The 17,426-nt window shown below is 53.9% G+C and overlaps 1 protein-coding gene across 25 annotated transcripts in view; it reads left to right on the forward strand.

Annotated features, from left to right (window-relative positions):
• The window catches only part of ARHGEF10L (Rho guanine nucleotide exchange factor 10 like), a 182,888-nt gene that overhangs the window by 81,645 nt on the left and 83,817 nt on the right, over positions 1 to 17,426 (forward strand). For 8 of the 25 annotated variants that reach the window (XM_078330518.1, XM_078330514.1, XM_035307925.3 and 5 more), the window contains 4 exons: positions 1,611 to 1,702; positions 2,907 to 2,990; positions 7,252 to 7,424; positions 15,628 to 15,736. In XM_078330518.1, the coding sequence (XP_078186644.1) occupies positions 1,611 to 1,702; positions 2,907 to 2,990; positions 7,252 to 7,424; positions 15,628 to 15,736 (458 nt within the window). Of the gene's footprint in view, positions 1 to 1,610; positions 1,703 to 2,906; positions 2,991 to 7,251; positions 7,425 to 12,297; positions 12,415 to 15,627; positions 15,737 to 17,426 lie in introns of all 25 variants that reach the window. The other 17 variants (XM_035307926.3, XM_035307928.3, XM_078330522.1 and 14 more) reach the window with 4 other exon arrangements.

Consider the following 17,426-nt stretch of genomic DNA (forward strand, 5'->3'; position numbering starts at 1 on the left):
CAAATTCTCGTTAGAATAGCTTTAGATTTTCAGAGATGTTCTGGGTGGGATACACAGAGCTCCACACACCCTGCACCACTTGCCCACTGTGAGCATCTCACACGGCCTTGGCACAGTTGTCAAAGCTGAGACCTGTGCTGGCATGTTACATTCACTAAACAGACTTTGTGTAGATTCCATGTTTTCCCACTTCTGTTCATTCTTTTGGCCCAGGATCCAATCCAGGATCCCACATTGCACTTAACTGTCATGTCTCTGTAGCCTGCTCCGGCCTGTGGCAGTTTCTCGATCTTTCCTTGATTTCCATGACCTTGAGAATATTGAGGAGTAATCGTCAGTTGCAGTGGTTCATGCCTGTAATCTCAGCACTTTGGGAGGAGGCTGAGGCTGGTGGATCACTTTGAGGTCAGGAGTTTGAGACCAGCCTGGCCAACATGGTGAAACCCCGTCTCCGCTAAAAGTGCAAAATTAGCTGGGCGTGGTGGCGCATGCCTGTAATTCCAGCTACTTGGGAGGCTGAGGTGGGAGGATTGCTTGAACCCTGGAGGCAGAGGTTTCAGTGAGCCAAGATTGCGCCACTGACCTGAAGCCTGGGTAACAGAGTGACACTCTATCTCGAAAAAAAAAAAAAAAAAGTCTTGAGGAATAATGCCAGATATTCGGTACAATGTCCCCAACTCTGGTTCTGTCTAGTGTTTTCCCCATGATTACACTGGGGTTATGGGTTTTGGATAAAAACACTATGGAGGTGAAATACCCATTTCGTGACATCATACGAAGGCACATGGCATCTGGTAGCGTCTCTACAGATGCTCACCTGGATCGGTTGGTTCAGGACATGTTTGCTGGTTTCTCTGCTATCTGCCATTTGCGTGTCTGTTCTCTGGAAGGGACCAGCCCATCCCCAAGTGTGTGTGAAGGCCTGAGCTCTACCTCCCACGTATAGTCTTTTGAAGCTTTGCAAGTCTTTGTTCCTTTTTCCTTTTCCTTTTTTTTTTGACAGAGTGTCATTCTGTCACCCAGGCTGGAAGGTAGTGGCATGATCTTGGCTCACTGCAACCTCCCTCTCCTGTGTTCAAGCGATTCTCATGCATCAGTCTCCTGAGTAGCTGAGATTACAGGTGTGTACCACCACACCTGGCTAATTTTTATATTTTTAGTAGAGATGGGGTTTCACCATGTTGGCCAGGGTGTCTTAAACTCCTGACCTCAAGTGATCTACCCACTTCCGCCTCCCAAAGTGCTGTGATTACAGATATAAGCCACTGTGCCTGGCCAAGTCCTTGTTTCTTGCAGGAGGCAGGGTTCTACCAGGCTGCCCCTCCTGTTGCATGTGGGAGAGTGGAGAGGTGGAGGCTCCCTGTGAGTCTGCACCAGAGAGAGATGAGACAGGTCCCTTGTGGAGAGTGCTAGGTGATCATCACTTTGAGCTAGGTTGATCTGTACGCTCTTGTGAAGTGCCAGCCCAGCTTTGTAGTACCTGCCTTTCCCCAGCAGCGTGGCCCTCAGCCCACCTTTGCCTGTCATGCCCCACTGACCAGGGGAGGGACTGCCAGAGGCTTCCAGGGGCCACCTCTGGACACCTCTGCAGTGCCATCTCTCGCCCACAGGGTGCCAGCCTGGGTGAGCAATGGGGATGCAGTGGACACAGCCTTCTCCGGGGCCCAGCGCTCCAGCTGGAAGCGGAAGAGTTCCCGTCGCAGTAAGTCTCCCCTCTGGCCCGCTGCCCACGCCAGGTAGCTAGCTCCAGGATATCCTAGTCTTTCCTAACCCGAGAGAGCTGATGTGGGCTCCTATGAGCCCTGGGGTCATCCTCACTGCGGGCTGCTGTGGCCCTGGAGGACCAACCACTGCCCACGAGAGCCGAGGACCAGGAGTGGCTGACACACCCAGCTTTTCATCTGCTCCCCAAATACTTATAAAGCTCCCACGACAGGCCAGGGTGGCCTGGTGGTGGGAGTGCCCTGGAGACCAGGGTGAGGTCCCTCTGTGAGCAGAACTAGACACTTTGCCATGGGAAGGTGCCTAGCCAGATGAGCCCTGCAGAGAGAGAGGGAGGCAGCAAGGGTGGGGGAAAGAGGGTCTCAGACAGAGGGGCCAACTTGTGCAAGGGCCTGAGTGCAAGAGGACACCTGGCTCTCGGGCATTGGCAAGGGCGTCATCTGCAGGGGTGGGGAATGTGACGAGGTGAGATGTGGCTGCTGGCCCTGCAGCTCCTCAGGGCCTCAGAGGCCATGCTTACGGTTCTCAAGGCAATAGGAAGCCACAGAAGGAAGGCGAGTGATGCAGCTGCCTTTGCCTTTCAGTCCCTATGTGCTGCGCTGGGAGCAGTGTAGGAGACCAGGTGGGGAGGGGTGGAGCCCACTGAGAGGCTGTTGTGATCTTGTAGGACGGGGAATCTGAGGTTGGAACTGGGGGCTGAGAGAGAGGTAGACAGGCCTGAGAGCCAGTGTGGGAGGAGGAAGAGGGGCTCTGACAGGGCTCTAGGGGCCCCAGGACCCAGGGAAGCATCACAGGCCAGTGGGTCTTGTGACTTATTCCTGGAAGGCCTGTAGATCGAGGACTGGCTCCCATCAAGGGTGGGGGCTGGTTTTCCAAATCTCATGCTGCTCAGTGATGAGGGGCTTGCCTGGGGGCCTGGGTGACTGAGGATGCTAGGGCCAGGTCACAGGTGCTGGACTGAGTCATGCTCTCTGCAGGGGCAAGGAGCGGCTGTCCATTAGCGAGGAACCCGGCATCCCCTGAGAGCAGCTGGCGGGGCTGAGGGCTGGGCTGGGCTGGCAGAGAGCAGGGTGCTGCATGCTACCAGCTGGTGCAGTCCTGATGTCATCTGCAGCACCTCCAGCCAGGCCGCCACAGGCCACCACAGCTCCAATTGGCGCTCTTTCTCCCCTCTTCCCTCCCAGTCGACCGGTTCACTTTCCCTGCCCTGGAAGAAGATGTGATTTATGACGACGTCCCTTGTGAGAGCCCAGATGCCCATCAGCCCGGTATGGTTTCTGCAGTGCTTCCCTGCTTCTCTTGGGGGCAGGAGGGAGGCAGGGATTGGGGAGGGTCATCTCCTTCCATTTCCTTCTGTCCCCACCTGGCCCAGTGCCCCTCCTTCTTGTCTTTAGAAACAACTGTAGTCATGGGGAGAATCTTAGATGGCCAAGGGTGTGGCCGGTGGGGCTGGGCAGGGCTGGGCATCATGGGCAGGGCCATGCTCCGCTGTGGGTCCGCTGTGGGAGCACATTTTCCTGTTTGTAGTGCACTCAAGTTCAGGGCGTGATGGACTCCCATTGTGACGGAAGGCAAAGTCTTAGGAAAGTCCCAGAGCTGGGGGTTCTGAGGGGCCTCAGCTGTTGTTTAAAGATCATCACCTTTCCAAGCCTTGATTCCTCCCTCAGGAAAATGGGGTCATAGATTGGGCTTTCCAGAGCTGTTGGGGAAGATGTGGGCCAGCGGGCAGGCAGGCAGGCAGGCAGGCGGGTGATTGTGGCCACAGAGGGGAGACGGGGTGGGGCTGGGGCAAGTCTCACTGGAACTCACCTGATGGGAGAGAGGACTGTTCAGTGACAACAGGAAGAGTCATCTTTGCTTGAACACATGAGGCCAAGCCACTCTTCACATTTTCAATCACGTGACAGCCTCGAGACTTTGATTTGGGATGTTACGTCCTTATTTTACAGAGAAGGGAACGGCAGAGGCAGGGCTGGGATTTGAATGTGGGGTCATTTTGACCCCAAATTCAATGCTCCGTTCCTGACCCCAGGAGGATTTGAGTGGCATTTTATGACAGATGAGGCACATTTGATCCCACTGATCCCATGGCCCCATGAGGGTGGCAGGGCCACCTTATTTATGACTCCTGTCATAAAGAGGGGTTAGGCCACCAGCCCAGAGCCCACAGCTAGGATTTGAACAGGCGACTTTGCTTTTCCTACTGTGTGATTCTTCTGTTTTTAGGGGCTCTCCTTCCAATGGGGAAGCACAGCCCCTGCTTTTGAGGAGCCCCAAGTCTGATGGGGCAGCTCTAACCATCCTTGAGCAGCATACAGTCCAGTGGGATGGGAACATTGGACAGACAACACGGCAAGGCCTGAGGGCCCCAGAGCCACACTCCTGACTCCAGTCTCAGGAACGGGGATGGATGAGCCAGTGATACTCCTATCCCGTTAGCAAGCCTGGGATATGCTTGGAGCACATTTTCCTGTTTGTAGCACACTCAAGTTCAGGGCGCGATGAACTCCCATTGTGACGGAAGGCAAAGTCCCAGAGGTGGGGGTTCTGAGGGGCCTCAGCTGTTGTTTAACCCATTTGGCTTGTTCCCCACATGAATTCAATCAAGTCACTAAGTCCCAGGCCCATCTTCTCTGTCCTCAGGGCCTGGGAGGATGTGGCCTATTTGTGGCCTGGGAGTTTGCACCCTAGCTCTGGGCCTGCAAGTGAGGACCAGGATTCCCGAATGCTGGGGCTATGGGAGGATCCAGTGTGACAAGGCTGCAGAGCTCAGTGCAGGGCTGGCTCTTGGTAGGCGCTCTTCACACAGGGCCGCTGCTGCTGTTGTTAGTGTTACGCCTGCCGAGGGTCCAGCACTGGCCTGCCTGGTGCTGCAGTGGGCTTAGCAGGAGCTCAGAGAGGAGGTGGTTACCCGAGGGACAGGCTGTATGCTGCGGTGGGCACACACAGCCCTGTGTTTGAATCCTGGCTCTGCCATTGATTTGGGCACAGGGCTTTGTGCCTTTGGGCCTTGGCTTCTTCATATAAATCAAGACTAACCCCAGCTCACAGGCTTTGGGGAGGGTCATGCTGGGTCCTGCCCAATCTCTCTGGGCCTCAGTTGACCCATCTGTAAAACTGGGACAATAATGGCCAGTCCTTGGGTGGTAGCGTGGATTCCATGAGGTAATTGATGAGCAGGAAGCATGAGGGGACCCTTGTGTGGTCCATCTTCATTTCATGGCCCTTGGGCTGCACACAGACACCAGAGTTCTGTGACTCTGTCTCCGCTGGAAAGGACATTACTATACGTGTACATGGTGAGGACCTCAGCGAACGGTAGTGTGGAACCCAGCCCCGCTCACTGTCTTACTGTGGCCAGCCACATCTCTCCCATCTCTCTAATAGGAGGGGTGATCATTCACACCCTGCCATCTGCACAGGGCCACTGGGAGCCAGGGCACACTGAGGACGGAGGTGGTCGGGTGTGCGGTTCAGCCCTGTGGAGGCGTGGATCTGCCACATGCTGCCGGGGTTCCTCCTCAGGGCTTCCCCAAGAACTCTGCCTCTTTGGTCACTAGTCGAGGGGCCTCCACTGCAGTAATGGGATAATCAGCCTGGCCTTCTGAAGGTCGCAGCTGCTCCACTCTCTAAAGACATTAGTTACCATTATCTTTTGCTTGAAAATAACCTCATGTTCCCTCCTGGTCCTGGGACTCGTGTCCCTCTAAGCCTCAGCGCATCTGTTTTATTCTTTGGCTGATGCTCTTGCCCCTCACCCCTCACACCCCAGCTTTCCTGTGGGGTGAAGCTGGGGGTCCTGGGTCTATGGACTGGCACACAAGCCCCCCCCTCCGCCCCCCGAGCCACCACAAGTGACGGCCTGCTGCTGTCAGCTGAGCGCATGCTGTGTGCCAGGCACTTTTCCTTGGCTGTTTTATATACTCCACCTGTCTGCTGACTATTAGCCCCATTTCGCACAGAGTTCTCTGATGACCAAAGCCTACAGTTTTTTTTGACACAGTCGTTTCTGAGCAGATTTCTTGTCTTTTTTTTGAGACATTTTCTTGCTCTGTCACCCAGGCTGGAGTGCAATGGCATGATCTTGGCTCTCTGCAACCTCCTCCTCTGGGTTCAAGCAATTCTCCTGCCTCAGCCTCCTGAGTAGCTGGGACTATAGGTATGCACTACCATGCCCAGCTAGTTTTTATATTTTTATTAAAGACTGGGTTTCACTATGTTGGCCAGGCTGGTCTCGAACTCCTGATCTACCCACCTTGGCTTCCCAAAGTGCTGAGAGTACAGACATGAGCCACCGTGCCCTGTCAGATTTCTTTCTTTCTTTTTAAAAAACCCTCCCCAATGCTATATTTTGTCTGTGCATAAAGAAATATAGCTTTGGAAAGGGTTTTTAAAATCCATTTTCATCTTCATGAACTTTTTGGCGTCCAACCCCACTTTTGTGAGGTCTGCAGTTCTCCAGGTAACAGATGAGGAAATGAGACCCAGAGGGGCGAAGGGCCTTGCCCGAGGTCCCCCAGTGACAGAGCTGGGGCTTGGACCCTGTGTTCTGGCCTCGGGACAGTGACTTTCCCACCTTGGCCTTCAAGTGGTGTCTCACAACCCAGTTGAAAGGGGCCCACGAGTGCCCTGGCCCTTGTGGGAACTGTCCCTCAGACGATGCAACTCTCAGCTTCTAGCCCCCAAGTTTTCAGTCCAAGGCATTTCCCTCAGGCTTTGGAAGGGAAGGAGCTCCTGGACTCTGGGCCAGCTGCGCCCCCTGCTGGAAGATCTTGGGCCACACGTGAACTCAGATTTGAGGTGAGGGGCCCTGGGGCCCCAATAAACTCTGTGTCATTCCTGAAGGTGCTGACGGCCTGAGCCAGGACTTGGCTCTGGATCTTCTCTTTTCCAGCAAAAAACAGGTCATGTGTGGTAGCTCCATGGCTGGGTGCAGTGGCTCATGCCTATAACCCTGGCACTTTGGGAGGCCACTGCAGGAGGATCACTTGAGCCCAGGAGTTCAAGACCAGCCTGGGCATATAACAAGACTCCATCTCTACAAAAAATTAAAAAGAAACTAGCTGGGTGTGATGGGACACACCTGTGGTCCCAGCTACCTGGGAGGTTGCGATGGGAGGATCACTTACCCAGGAGTTTGAGGCCACAGTGAGCTGTGATTGCACCCCTGCACTCCAGCCTGGGTGAGTCAATGAGACCCTGTCTCTAAAAAAAATTGCCCAGGAGGCCCAGAATGAGTGCCGAGAGCATACAAAAGCAATGCTGGGAGCAAAAGGAAATAAGTGGGCCCCTGGCGTGTCTGACGCATTTCGTGTGTTTTCCCCATTTTCTCAGGCCCTCCTTGCCCTACAAGGGGAAGGATGTATTGTTATGTCCACTTCACGGTTGAGGAAGTGGAGCTGGAGCCCCAGGGTCCCCACATTCTCCTTGACTCCCCTTGCCCCACCTGGGTTCAGAAATTGGATCTGAGGCTGGAAGTCTAGTAGGCTTGGCTTCAGGGCCCGGGCTCACCAGCAGTCGCTTGCCCAGCAGGGGCAGAGAGGAGCCTGCTCTACGAGGATGTGCACCGGACTGGGGTGCCTCGGCAGGCGGAGGACCTAGGCTGGAGCTCCAGTGAGTTTGAGAGCTACAGTGAGGACTCCGGGGAGGAGGCCAAGCCAGAGATCGAGCCTGCCAAGCACCGAGTGTCCTTCCAGCCCAAGGTGAGGGGGCCGGGGGTTTCTGTCACCTCAATCAGAGCACAGAGACCCCTTCAGGGAGGGAGGGAACAGGGTGGTGAGGGCCAGGCCTGCAACTCGCATCTGGGTCCCAGGGATTCCCAGCAACATGTGGTGAGAGGGGAGCCAGAGCCCAGGTCATCCCAAAACAGGAGGTGAACCAAAGGCATTGCTGTTGGCAGCCCTAAGCCTGGGATTGGCATGGCTAGCACCTGGCACAGGTAATCCCCCCATGCCCTTGCTGTGGTAGACGTGGTCGATTAATCCCGATGTTCATGGGCTCAGACTGGGCTTCAGAGTCCTCTCAACACTGCACTCCAGATAGCGCAGCCACTTAGAGGGGGAGCCTGGACCAGATCCACTTGTTCTCCCTGCCCTCTGGGACCGATGCTCAGATCAGGCCTCAGCCCACGCAGTCCTCTCTGCTCTGGGGTGGTGGACAGGGGGGCTGCTGTGGCTAAGCCAGAGCGGCCTGGAAGGCTTCTCTCCAGGGTCTCACACGGTGCCATCCATGCATTCGGCTTCCCTATGTTTCTGCCTGGAGCAGGGGTCATTCTGCTTATTTCCTGGAGGGGAGACCCTGTGGCTGCAAGGAAGATAGGTCTTCTGGTTCCTCCTCTCCCATGGCACCCTGCTCCTTCCATATTGTTCTGCAGAAGCCACCAAGGGGCAGTGTCTGCCCGTGCTGAGATTTGTGGCTTCATGGGGACAGCTTCTGACAGGCCCTGACTGAGCAGAGGGGATGGGGTCCTTCTCAGGTTCCCTTTACTTTTATTTGTATTATTTATTCTTTTGGGACAGAGTCTCACTCATTTGCCCAGGCTGGAGTGCAGTGGTGCAATCTCGGCTCATTGCAACCTCTGCTTCCCGGGTTTGAGCATTTTTTTTGCCTCAGCCTCCCGAGTAGCTGGTATTACAGATGTGCACCATCATGCCTGGCTAATTTTTGTATTTCTGTAGAGACGGGTTTTTGCCATGTTGCCCAGGCTAGTCTCAAACTCCTGGCCTCAAGAGACCCACCTGCCTCGGCCTCCCAAAGTGCTGGGATTACAGATGTGAGCTACTATGCAGGCCTCAAGCTCCTTTTGAAAGGTGCAGCAGGGCAGGAGAGCTCTGCCTAGGGCCATTCCTGCATGGGCAGGGCAGGGACGAGAGAGGGGCCTTTCCTGGTACCTCCTGCCCTTTTCTGGGTTTGGGGGAACCCCTGTGGAAGAGGCATGCTGGCTGGAGGGACACCCACATCTGAGTCCTCAGGCAGCCATTCCTCAGACCAAGATGGGCTCCTGGAGTCCTGAGCAAGCCTGGGGCTGAGCAGGTCTCTCTGAGCCAGATCTTTCCAGGGATGAACCTCCATGGTGGGCTGTGGAAAACACCCTTAATGTCTTGCTAGCCAAAAAGCAAAGCATTTACAACACCTACCGTGTGCCTAGTTCGTATCTTCAGTTGTGGGATGGGATACATTGGAACAGGAAGACCTGATCCGGGCTCAGCCGACCTTTATGGTCCACAGGAGATATTGAATGGGAAACAGTTTGTCAAAAATGAAGACAAAATGCTGGCCATCATAATCAGGGTGGAACAGTTGTCAAAAATAAACTATCAGGCCCTTCAAAACAAAACCAAACAAAGGCAAATATGCCTTTATGTACACGGAAACCTGTGTCCAGCCTGGTTGTGTGCCTGATGGGGGTAGGGACTGATAGGGCCAATCGGAGGAGGCCTCCAAGAGTGGTGAGTTGGAGCTGGTGTTCCTCTTCCTCCTCTCCCGTGGTGGCTTTCCCAGGCTCCGGCCCTCTTGCTGGGACTGGGAGGAAACCATACGCATCTCAGAGGGAAGGAGGGATGAAGATGCTGAATGCAGGCTTTCCAGCGGTGGTTCTCATTCTTTCATGGGCATCAGAATCACACGGTTGAATCACAGATGCCAGTGCCTCACCAGGGACTCTGATTCAGGGGTTGGGTGGGGCCCGGTGATCGGCCTTTTAAGCAGCTCTCTGCCCCCCAGGGGTGCAAGGCACCCATGGAGCACTCCAAGAAATGCAGGGCTGCACTCTCCACGGCTTGGCCCTGGGAATGGGACTTCTGAAGGCTGCCTGTGAGCTCCTGTTCCTCATACTCTCAGACTGGGGGGTTTGGACCCTTCCTCAGCAGATAAACTATGTGGCACAATTGTTGGGATTTCTAACCACTTGGAGTTTTTCTCTGGCTAAAGCCAAGGTCCCCCTGCTCCCTGACCAGCCGGCTTCTAGGGAGACAGGAGGTTGTGGAGGGCTTGTCCTCTGGTACCCACTTCTGCGAGGGACTCAACTGAGCCTGCCTGTGGTGCATCACCCTCCTGAGCCGCTTGGGGCACACCTGCTCACCCTCTGGCATTGCAGCAGCTGCATGTTTTAGGGTCGCTGCTGCTTGGCTGTGTGTTGTGTGCTGCAGACCCAGGGCAGCAGGGGTTTGGGGATGTGTTTCGTCCTGTTCCTGGAGTCTGACCATGGCCTGGCACCCTGCCCAGCTGCAAGAGAACCAATGGAACCCCTTCTTCAGATATTGGAGAGGCCGTCTCTAGGCAGGTGGGCTCTTGCCAAAAAAAGTGACCATGGAGTCTGCAGAGGGGCACTGACCCAAGTGGAAACAGCTGCCTCATCTTGTTATGTGAACAAGTGATCCTGCTGGTGCCAATCTTGGGTCTGTGGGTTTTTTTTCCAGTTGTGGGATGGATTGCATTGAACTCTCCCACTCTCCAGTGGTGACCTCTTTGAAATCAAGGTCTCTGATCCAGCTGGATGGGGACTGGGCAGAACTCATGGGCTCGTTACAAAAATGCCAGCCCTGGCCCAACCTGGTCCACCCCCTGCTCTGATCTGGCCAGCTCAGCAGGTGACCGCTGATCCTGACATTTCCTAGTTCTCCTGACCCTGAGAGAAGTGAAGGAGCACCAGAAGGCCCAGGGGCTTTGTGATTTTATTGTGTGAAACTATTTTATAGATGAACAGGACTCAGGTCAAACCCCAAACTCCCCAGTTTTTTGGGAGTCTTGGTAGCTCTCAGAGGGACCCCTGTCCTACATAGTTCTTTGCATAGCATAACAATATTGAACATATGTCTAGAATGGTACACTTTACAAAGAAGTGTCATTAATTTTCCTAGTACCCTAAGTGGTCAATATTATTGTCATTAAGATTCTCATTTTGATGATCAGAAAACCTGTGTGAAGCTCAGGGAGTTTTAAATGCTGTAGAATGCAACATCACGTAGGGATGAAAACACCTCGTCTATCTGATGTCCATCTGTCATCCATCCATTCATCCATCCATCCAACAAATATTGGGCACTTGCAATTTAAAAGATAAAATAATAATGGCGTCCATTTTTTTGAGTATGTAATAAGCTCTGGGCTTTGCATGTACATTTAATTTTCTCAGCAACCCTATGCAGTAGCTATTGTTATAGCCACTTTACCAGTAAGGAAGCTGCAACTCAGAGAGGTAAAGAGATTTTTCCAGCTAGTGAGCAGGGAGTCATGATTTGAGGTGGGCCTACCTGCCTCCAGAGTTCATACTCTTGGCCCTTCTGTCTACTTCTCTAGACGTAACACCTGTCTTGCTCTTTTGTGTACTTTACCAAATATCACTATTGCTCATAGGGTGAGTACATTTGAATATCTATCTGTTATTCTGTCCATCCACCTGTTCTCCCATCTGTTTGTCCATCCATCCATCCATCCATCCATCCATCCATCCATCCATCCATCCATCCATCCATCCATCCATCCACTTATCCATCCATCCTCCAAGATAATCTGTAAGCTGGGCATTTATTCTTCAATCCAGTTGCCCATCCCCCTCCCTCCCTTTACCCTTCTTCCATCCTCCCTTCATTCATCCTCCCTTCCTCCAGCAGTGTACCAGAGGCAGCTAGTGCCAGCTCATGAGAACTCATGAACCAGTTACATGCATCTCTTTACAGATTCCCATTCAGTGATGTCACTTTGGTAGCTTGAAATTGGTGGAAGTATTCACACCATGGAAATGCTTCACAGCAGGGCCCTTTTTCCTGGAGAACTGGTTAAATATTTGCCAGCACAGAACTGCCTGACTCCATTCTCTTAACCATCCATCCTCTTATTCCTTCCTCTGACTGTCTCTTCACCCATCCATCTGTCCGTTTGCCCAGCTACGTAGACACCTAACCAAATTTATCCATTTGCTCATCCGTCTGTTTATGTGTCTGTTCATCCATTTATTTGTCTATCCATCCATCCCTCTGCCAGCCTGTCCGTCTACCCATTCACCTGTCTGTCTTGTGCCCATCCATCAACCCAACTCTCCCTCTCCCATCCATTCATCTTCTGTGCATTTGCTCACTTATCCATTTATCCTCTCTGACCCCATTCCATCTATCCATTCATCCATCCATCCATCCATCCACCCACCCACCCACCCACCTGCCATCTGCCCATCTTACAAACTTACCTAGAAGCTCCTATGTTACAAGCCCTGTGCTGGGTCATGGGGCTGGAAAGAAGACACAGTCCTTGCCCTCAGAGCATTTTCCCCTTTCCCTAGAGGGGACCGGGGTTTGCTCCCCTCCTGCCTCCCCTCCCCAGCAGCCCACATTCCCTGCTGCAGAGACCAGGCCCCCAGCTTCCTGGTGTGGTGCGGTGGGACACAGTGGAGCAGATTCCAGGCAGGACCTGGCTGGGCTGCCCCCTGGGACCTGGGGCTCCGCATCCCACCAGCCTGAGCTGTCCATCTGCCACTTTACCTGAGTCTCCTCTCTCCTCTGTTGTCTGTGTTTTGTCTTCTCCCTGTCCCGCCTGCTTCTCTTACCTGCTCTCCTTCTGCCTGGCCGCTTGGGGCTCCAGCTTTCTCCAGACCTGACTAGGCTAAAGGAGAGATACGCCAGGACTAAGAGAGACATCTTGGCTTTGAGAGTTGGGGGGAGAGACATGCAGGAGCTGAAGCACAAGTACGATTGTAAGGTATTGTCTGTCTGTCCCCTTAAGCCCTGGACAGGGGCCATTTCCAGCTGCAGCTACCTCCAGGGGCCTTTCCTGCTGCCCTGGTACCACAAAGCCTCCCAGGCCCACCCCTGAGTCCCAGGGCCGTCCTGAGACCTGGACCCTGGCCACCCTCACGTCTGTGCTGGAACTGGCAGATGCCTTAAGCCACGTGTTCCTTTCCATGTTCTCTCCCGTTATCTTTCTCCCAACCCAGAAGTGAAACCCTTATAGTCCACCAGAATTCCCAGGAGGGTTTTTAAACTTTAGGACCCTTGGAATCACCTGGGGTGCTGCATTAAAAATGCAGGTTCCTGAGCTCCAGCCCCAGGGGTGCTGCTTCTGTAGGTCTGGGATGAGGCTCAGGAATCCGCAGATTTCATAATCTGGACAGTTGGGTTACATGTTGAAAAACTTGAGTGTTGGTGACATTGGATGTTCCTAGCCCTCCTCACTATTCAGAGGAATCCAGGATAAGGAAGTCTGTAGGAGAAATCACAGAATTTTCTTAAACTTTTGGATAATGATGATATTGACCACAGTAGCTTCTATTAATTGAGCACCTGCTGTGTGTGTCTTGGCATGGACTCTCGAGGTCTGTGGGTCTGGTTTGAATCCCAGTCTCACTACTTCCTCACTGTGTGACCCTGAGCAGGCCCCTTGGCCTTTCTGAGCCTCGGTTGTCTTGCCGTTGAAATGGGAGCATTCACAGTCCCAACCCTCTGGGTGGCTGTGAGGGTTGATGATCAGGCCCGTTGGGTGTGCAGTGCTGTGCTTGGTCTAAAAGAATGGTTGCTGTCGTTATCCGCGCTGTGGCACTCTGGACAGTAGCTGCCTTTCTGCATCTTTTAGTGTCAGGTACCTGACATCTTTTAGTGGCCACACCAGTGATCAGCGACAGAAGTGGGGTTCCAGCTGAGGTCCACTGTATACCGGAGCCCAAGTGCCCTCCATCCTGTAGTCTGCCCACTTTTTTGGAACGTGGAGCCTTCCAGGAGGAGGAGCGCAAACCGTTTACAGTTTACGAGACCTTTCACAGATACCCCCGAGAGGCCTGCAACCCAGGGCGGAGGTGGGGCTGACCTCGCAGGAAGCCAAGGCTCAGAGAGGAGCCAGGAGCTAGTGAAGGGCAGAGTCTAAGATGGGGCCTTTCCCCTGCCACAACCACACATGGTGGGAATGGGTGGATTTGGCAGGTTTACTTGGGGACACCTTCTAGGGTATTTGCCTGTTCTTTTTTGCCCAGGAAAATGCCAAGAGAAGGGCCTTAGATGATTCCCTGAAAGACCACTTTGGGGGGTTCATAGGACTGCCCCATTGATGGCTTTCTGCCAGAACAGGAACTGGATTCTGGAACAGAGGTTTTGGATCTTGTGAGGGTGTGACCCTCTCTTCCTGCAGCACCCCCCACCAAGAAGAAGAGGACGAGCATCTATGCCATCCCTTTCATTAGGTTCTTGAAGGCCTCTGTGACCACTCTCCCTGCCCTACCCCCAGAAAAGGCCAAGCACCACTGCTCTAGGTTTGTCCCATAGAGATGCAGGGCAGGCTGGGGGCTTTCTTCCTTTTCCCTGCTGCTGGTTCCTTCCAGGAAGTCAGCCTCCTTCCTTAAAAGCCGCCAGCCCTGCCTCCCCATGCATAGCACCTGGTGGCTTCCAGCAAGCCTTCCTTGCCCAGACCCCCAAGAAGTGCTTGGATACTTAAGTAGGGACCAAGGGATTACTGGAGGTGAGAGCAGAGACCAGAGACACCCCCCATCAGCTTAGTGCACCCCACCTTCAGCAGAGAGTTTTAGGAAGGAGAAGGCTTTCCTGCACTGTCAATTATGATAGCCATGTGGCTCTTTAAATGAAATTTACTAAATGAAAATTAACTAAAATTAAATATTATTAGAAATTTGGGTCCTTCCTTACACCAGCACATTTCTTTTTTTTATTTATTTTTATTTTTTGAGACGGAGTCTCACTCTGTTGCCCAGGCTGGAGTGCAATGGCACAATCTCTGCCCACTGCAACCTCCGCCTCCTGGGTTATTCTCCTGCCTCAGCCTCCTGAGTAGCTGGGATTACAGGCACCCACCACCAGGCCTGGTTAATTTATATATTGTTAGTAGAGATGGGGTTTCACCATGTTGGCCAGGCTGGTCTCGAACTCCTGACCTAAAATGGTCTGCCTGCCTTGGCCTCCCAAAGTGCTGGGATTAAAGGCGTGAGCCACTGCACTGGCACATTTCCAGTGCTCATAGTCACATGCGGCCAGTGGCTGCCATATTGGGCAGTGCAGATTCAGAGTTTCTATCACTGCAGAGTCTTCTCCTGGCTGGTACTGTTGTTGGAGAAGATGTGGGGGCTAGGGCTGGGGCTTGGGAGGACAAAGGACTGGCTGAGGGGACAGCAGCTCTGTTTCAGGCCCAGGCTCCCCCAGCACCCAGGGTGCCCACTTCCCCGTCCTGGGCACGCGCTCTCCTTACATCTCATGTTCTGCTTAGCTTGCTACGCTCGTGTCCATGGATCCCCTCCCCACCGCCAAGGGAAGCTGCCTCTCGCTTTCTGGCAACTTCAGCCTTTTCTCCTTTTCCTGGACAGTGGCTCAGTAAGAAACCTGGCTGTTTAGGGGGGAGACAAGGGATGGGTCCCTCACTTGGATTTGGCGGATGGGATGGGGGTGTGCCCACACCTCCTTTAGTTGCTCCTAAGGTCATGTTCAACATCAGGAGCACATTTTGCTGCTCAGGGAGCTTTCCCAGACCCAGTCTGTTTGGTGCTCACTAACCCTGGCAAGGATAGGTACTGCTATTCCTCAGTTTTCCCTGGGGAAATGGAGGCTCAGCAACACTCAGTGATGTACCCAGAGTCATGCCACTAGGGGGTGGCCCAGGGTCCAGGTCTCCAGCACCCCTTGCCCCACTCCTCGCCAGGTCACATCATCTCCTGGATTTGAAATCTGTTCACATAGTTTGTCCTGAGGGGAAAAAAATCAGCTATGGCCTCCTCTTGCCTGTAAAGAGGGAGATCCCGGGCATGAACGTGCGCCTCCTTATCCCCACTGTCACCCTTGGCCACTGCTCACTGACCTGGGAGGGAAGGGTCTGGGTGGTTCTGACCTCTGCAGGCTGAGGCCCGGGGAGGCGGGTGCCCTTCGGTGGCAGGTGTCCCAGGCTGTCCCTTTCCTGATGAGCCTCTCTATCTTTGCTCAGATGACCCAGCTCATGAAGGCCGCCAAGAGCGGGACCAAGGATGGGCTGGAGAAGACGAGGATGGCTGTCATGCGCAAAGTCTCCTTCCTGCACAGGAAGGACGTCCTCGGTGAGGCACTGCCTGAGCAGGAGGGTCTGGTGCCCAGCTCTGGGCTGGAGGTTGGGGGTGGGGATTGGGTTTTTGCTTTACGCCCCAGAGGATATGCTGGGTGGGTAACATTTGTCATACAGCTTCCTCTGGTGGTGGGAGTTGGGGGCTGAGTCCCAAATATCCTGGTAGGTCCCCGTGTGTCTCTTCCTCCTTTGGCAGGCATGGGCTGTCCCGCGGGAGAGCTGGGCCCCTCCCTTCAGCATCCCTGCTCCTGCTTTTGTCTTGGCCTCCTACCCCCACACGCTGTCTGGCTCACCTGTCCTTATCTTTTTCGTTCCTGTTCCTCCTTCCTTTATCCATCCACCCATCTCTCCAACCAGCTGACATTTACTGAATCCTACTAAGTGCCACAGCCTGTGCTGCAGGCAGGGACCCAAGATGTGCGTCTCAGCAGTGCCTCCAGGACTGGCTGCTGGCACAGCTCGGGAGACAGGCACAGAAATGGGAAATAACAGTGCAGGTTGACAAGTGGGACCCTGGGGTACCCTGGGGGGCATGGAGGAAGTGAGGATGGACTTGGGGGAGGAAAGGTCTGGGAAGGAGAAGGAGGCACTGGTCCCCAGGCAGAGGGGAGGGGGTGCTCTGGAAAGAGGAGTGATCAGGCGTGCAGAGCCCAGGGGTAGGAAAGTGCAAGGCGATCCAGAGAGGATCCTTAGCACTGATTATTTATTGTGTGCCAGGTGCTCGCCTGTGAGCCTGCAGTTCCTCACTTAATCCTTATCCACACCACACAGGGTACAGAGGACGCCCACATTCCCATGCAGCAGATGAGGCGATAGGCACAGAGAGGTTCAGTGACAGGGCTGAGGACACACAGGCTTGGAAAAGATGGAGGAGGCCTCATGTGGCAGAAGCGAGGGTGAGGGTGACAGGTCAGGGTCCAGTCAGTACAGGCTCAGTGGGCCTTGCTGGGCATTTGCCTTTGGTCTTAAGGATACTGGAAGGTCATTAGAGGGTTTTAGGCAGAAGTGTCCCATGGTCAGATTTGATCAATTGGTCATTCATGCAATACGTTTTATTAAGCATCTACTAAGTGCTAGGAACTGTCCTAAAGCCTTGGGCATACCTGCCAACATGAGTCCTGACCCTGTTTCCCCGAACCTCCCCTCAGGTGCCTCCCCTTGCTCCTGGTCCCCACCAGGCTCTGGTCCCTTCCTCCGGAAAATGTCCATGTCAGGGCCCCTGATGTGTTCCCAGGCCTTCGTGGGACAGGGTCAAGTGAGACCAGCCCCTGTTCCCCATCTCACATCTTTAGAGGCAACAGACAAGGAGGCAAGGAATGCCAGGACAGTGGGCTCACAGCTGATGGAATTCTGGGGGTGTCAGTTCTCCTTGGAAGGAAGGAGGCCTTGTCTGGAGAGGATATGCCTCCCGCCCTCAGCACACAGCCTGCTGCAGCAGAAGGAACAAAGGCCTGGAGCCAGGCAGAACTTTGAGAGCCTGTGGCCTCCTGGGAAGTTTTATAGTTTGACCTCCATGCCACAGTTTCTCCACCTGTCCAGTGGGGTGGCTGTCTTTCTTGTAGGGCTGTGGTGAGAATGTCTAAGGTAGTATGAGGAGAGAGAGCCCTGTGTAGCAGATGTTATTCTTGGTGGGCGGTCAGTCCCTAAGTGGAGGCCTTTGATGCTAGGATGGCCTGGAACTTGCC

The sequence above is a fragment of the Callithrix jacchus genome, chromosome 7 (assembly GCF_049354715.1).
Source record: "Callithrix jacchus isolate 240 chromosome 7, calJac240_pri, whole genome shotgun sequence".
NCBI classification, from domain to species: domain Eukaryota; kingdom Metazoa; phylum Chordata; class Mammalia; order Primates; family Cebidae; genus Callithrix; species Callithrix jacchus.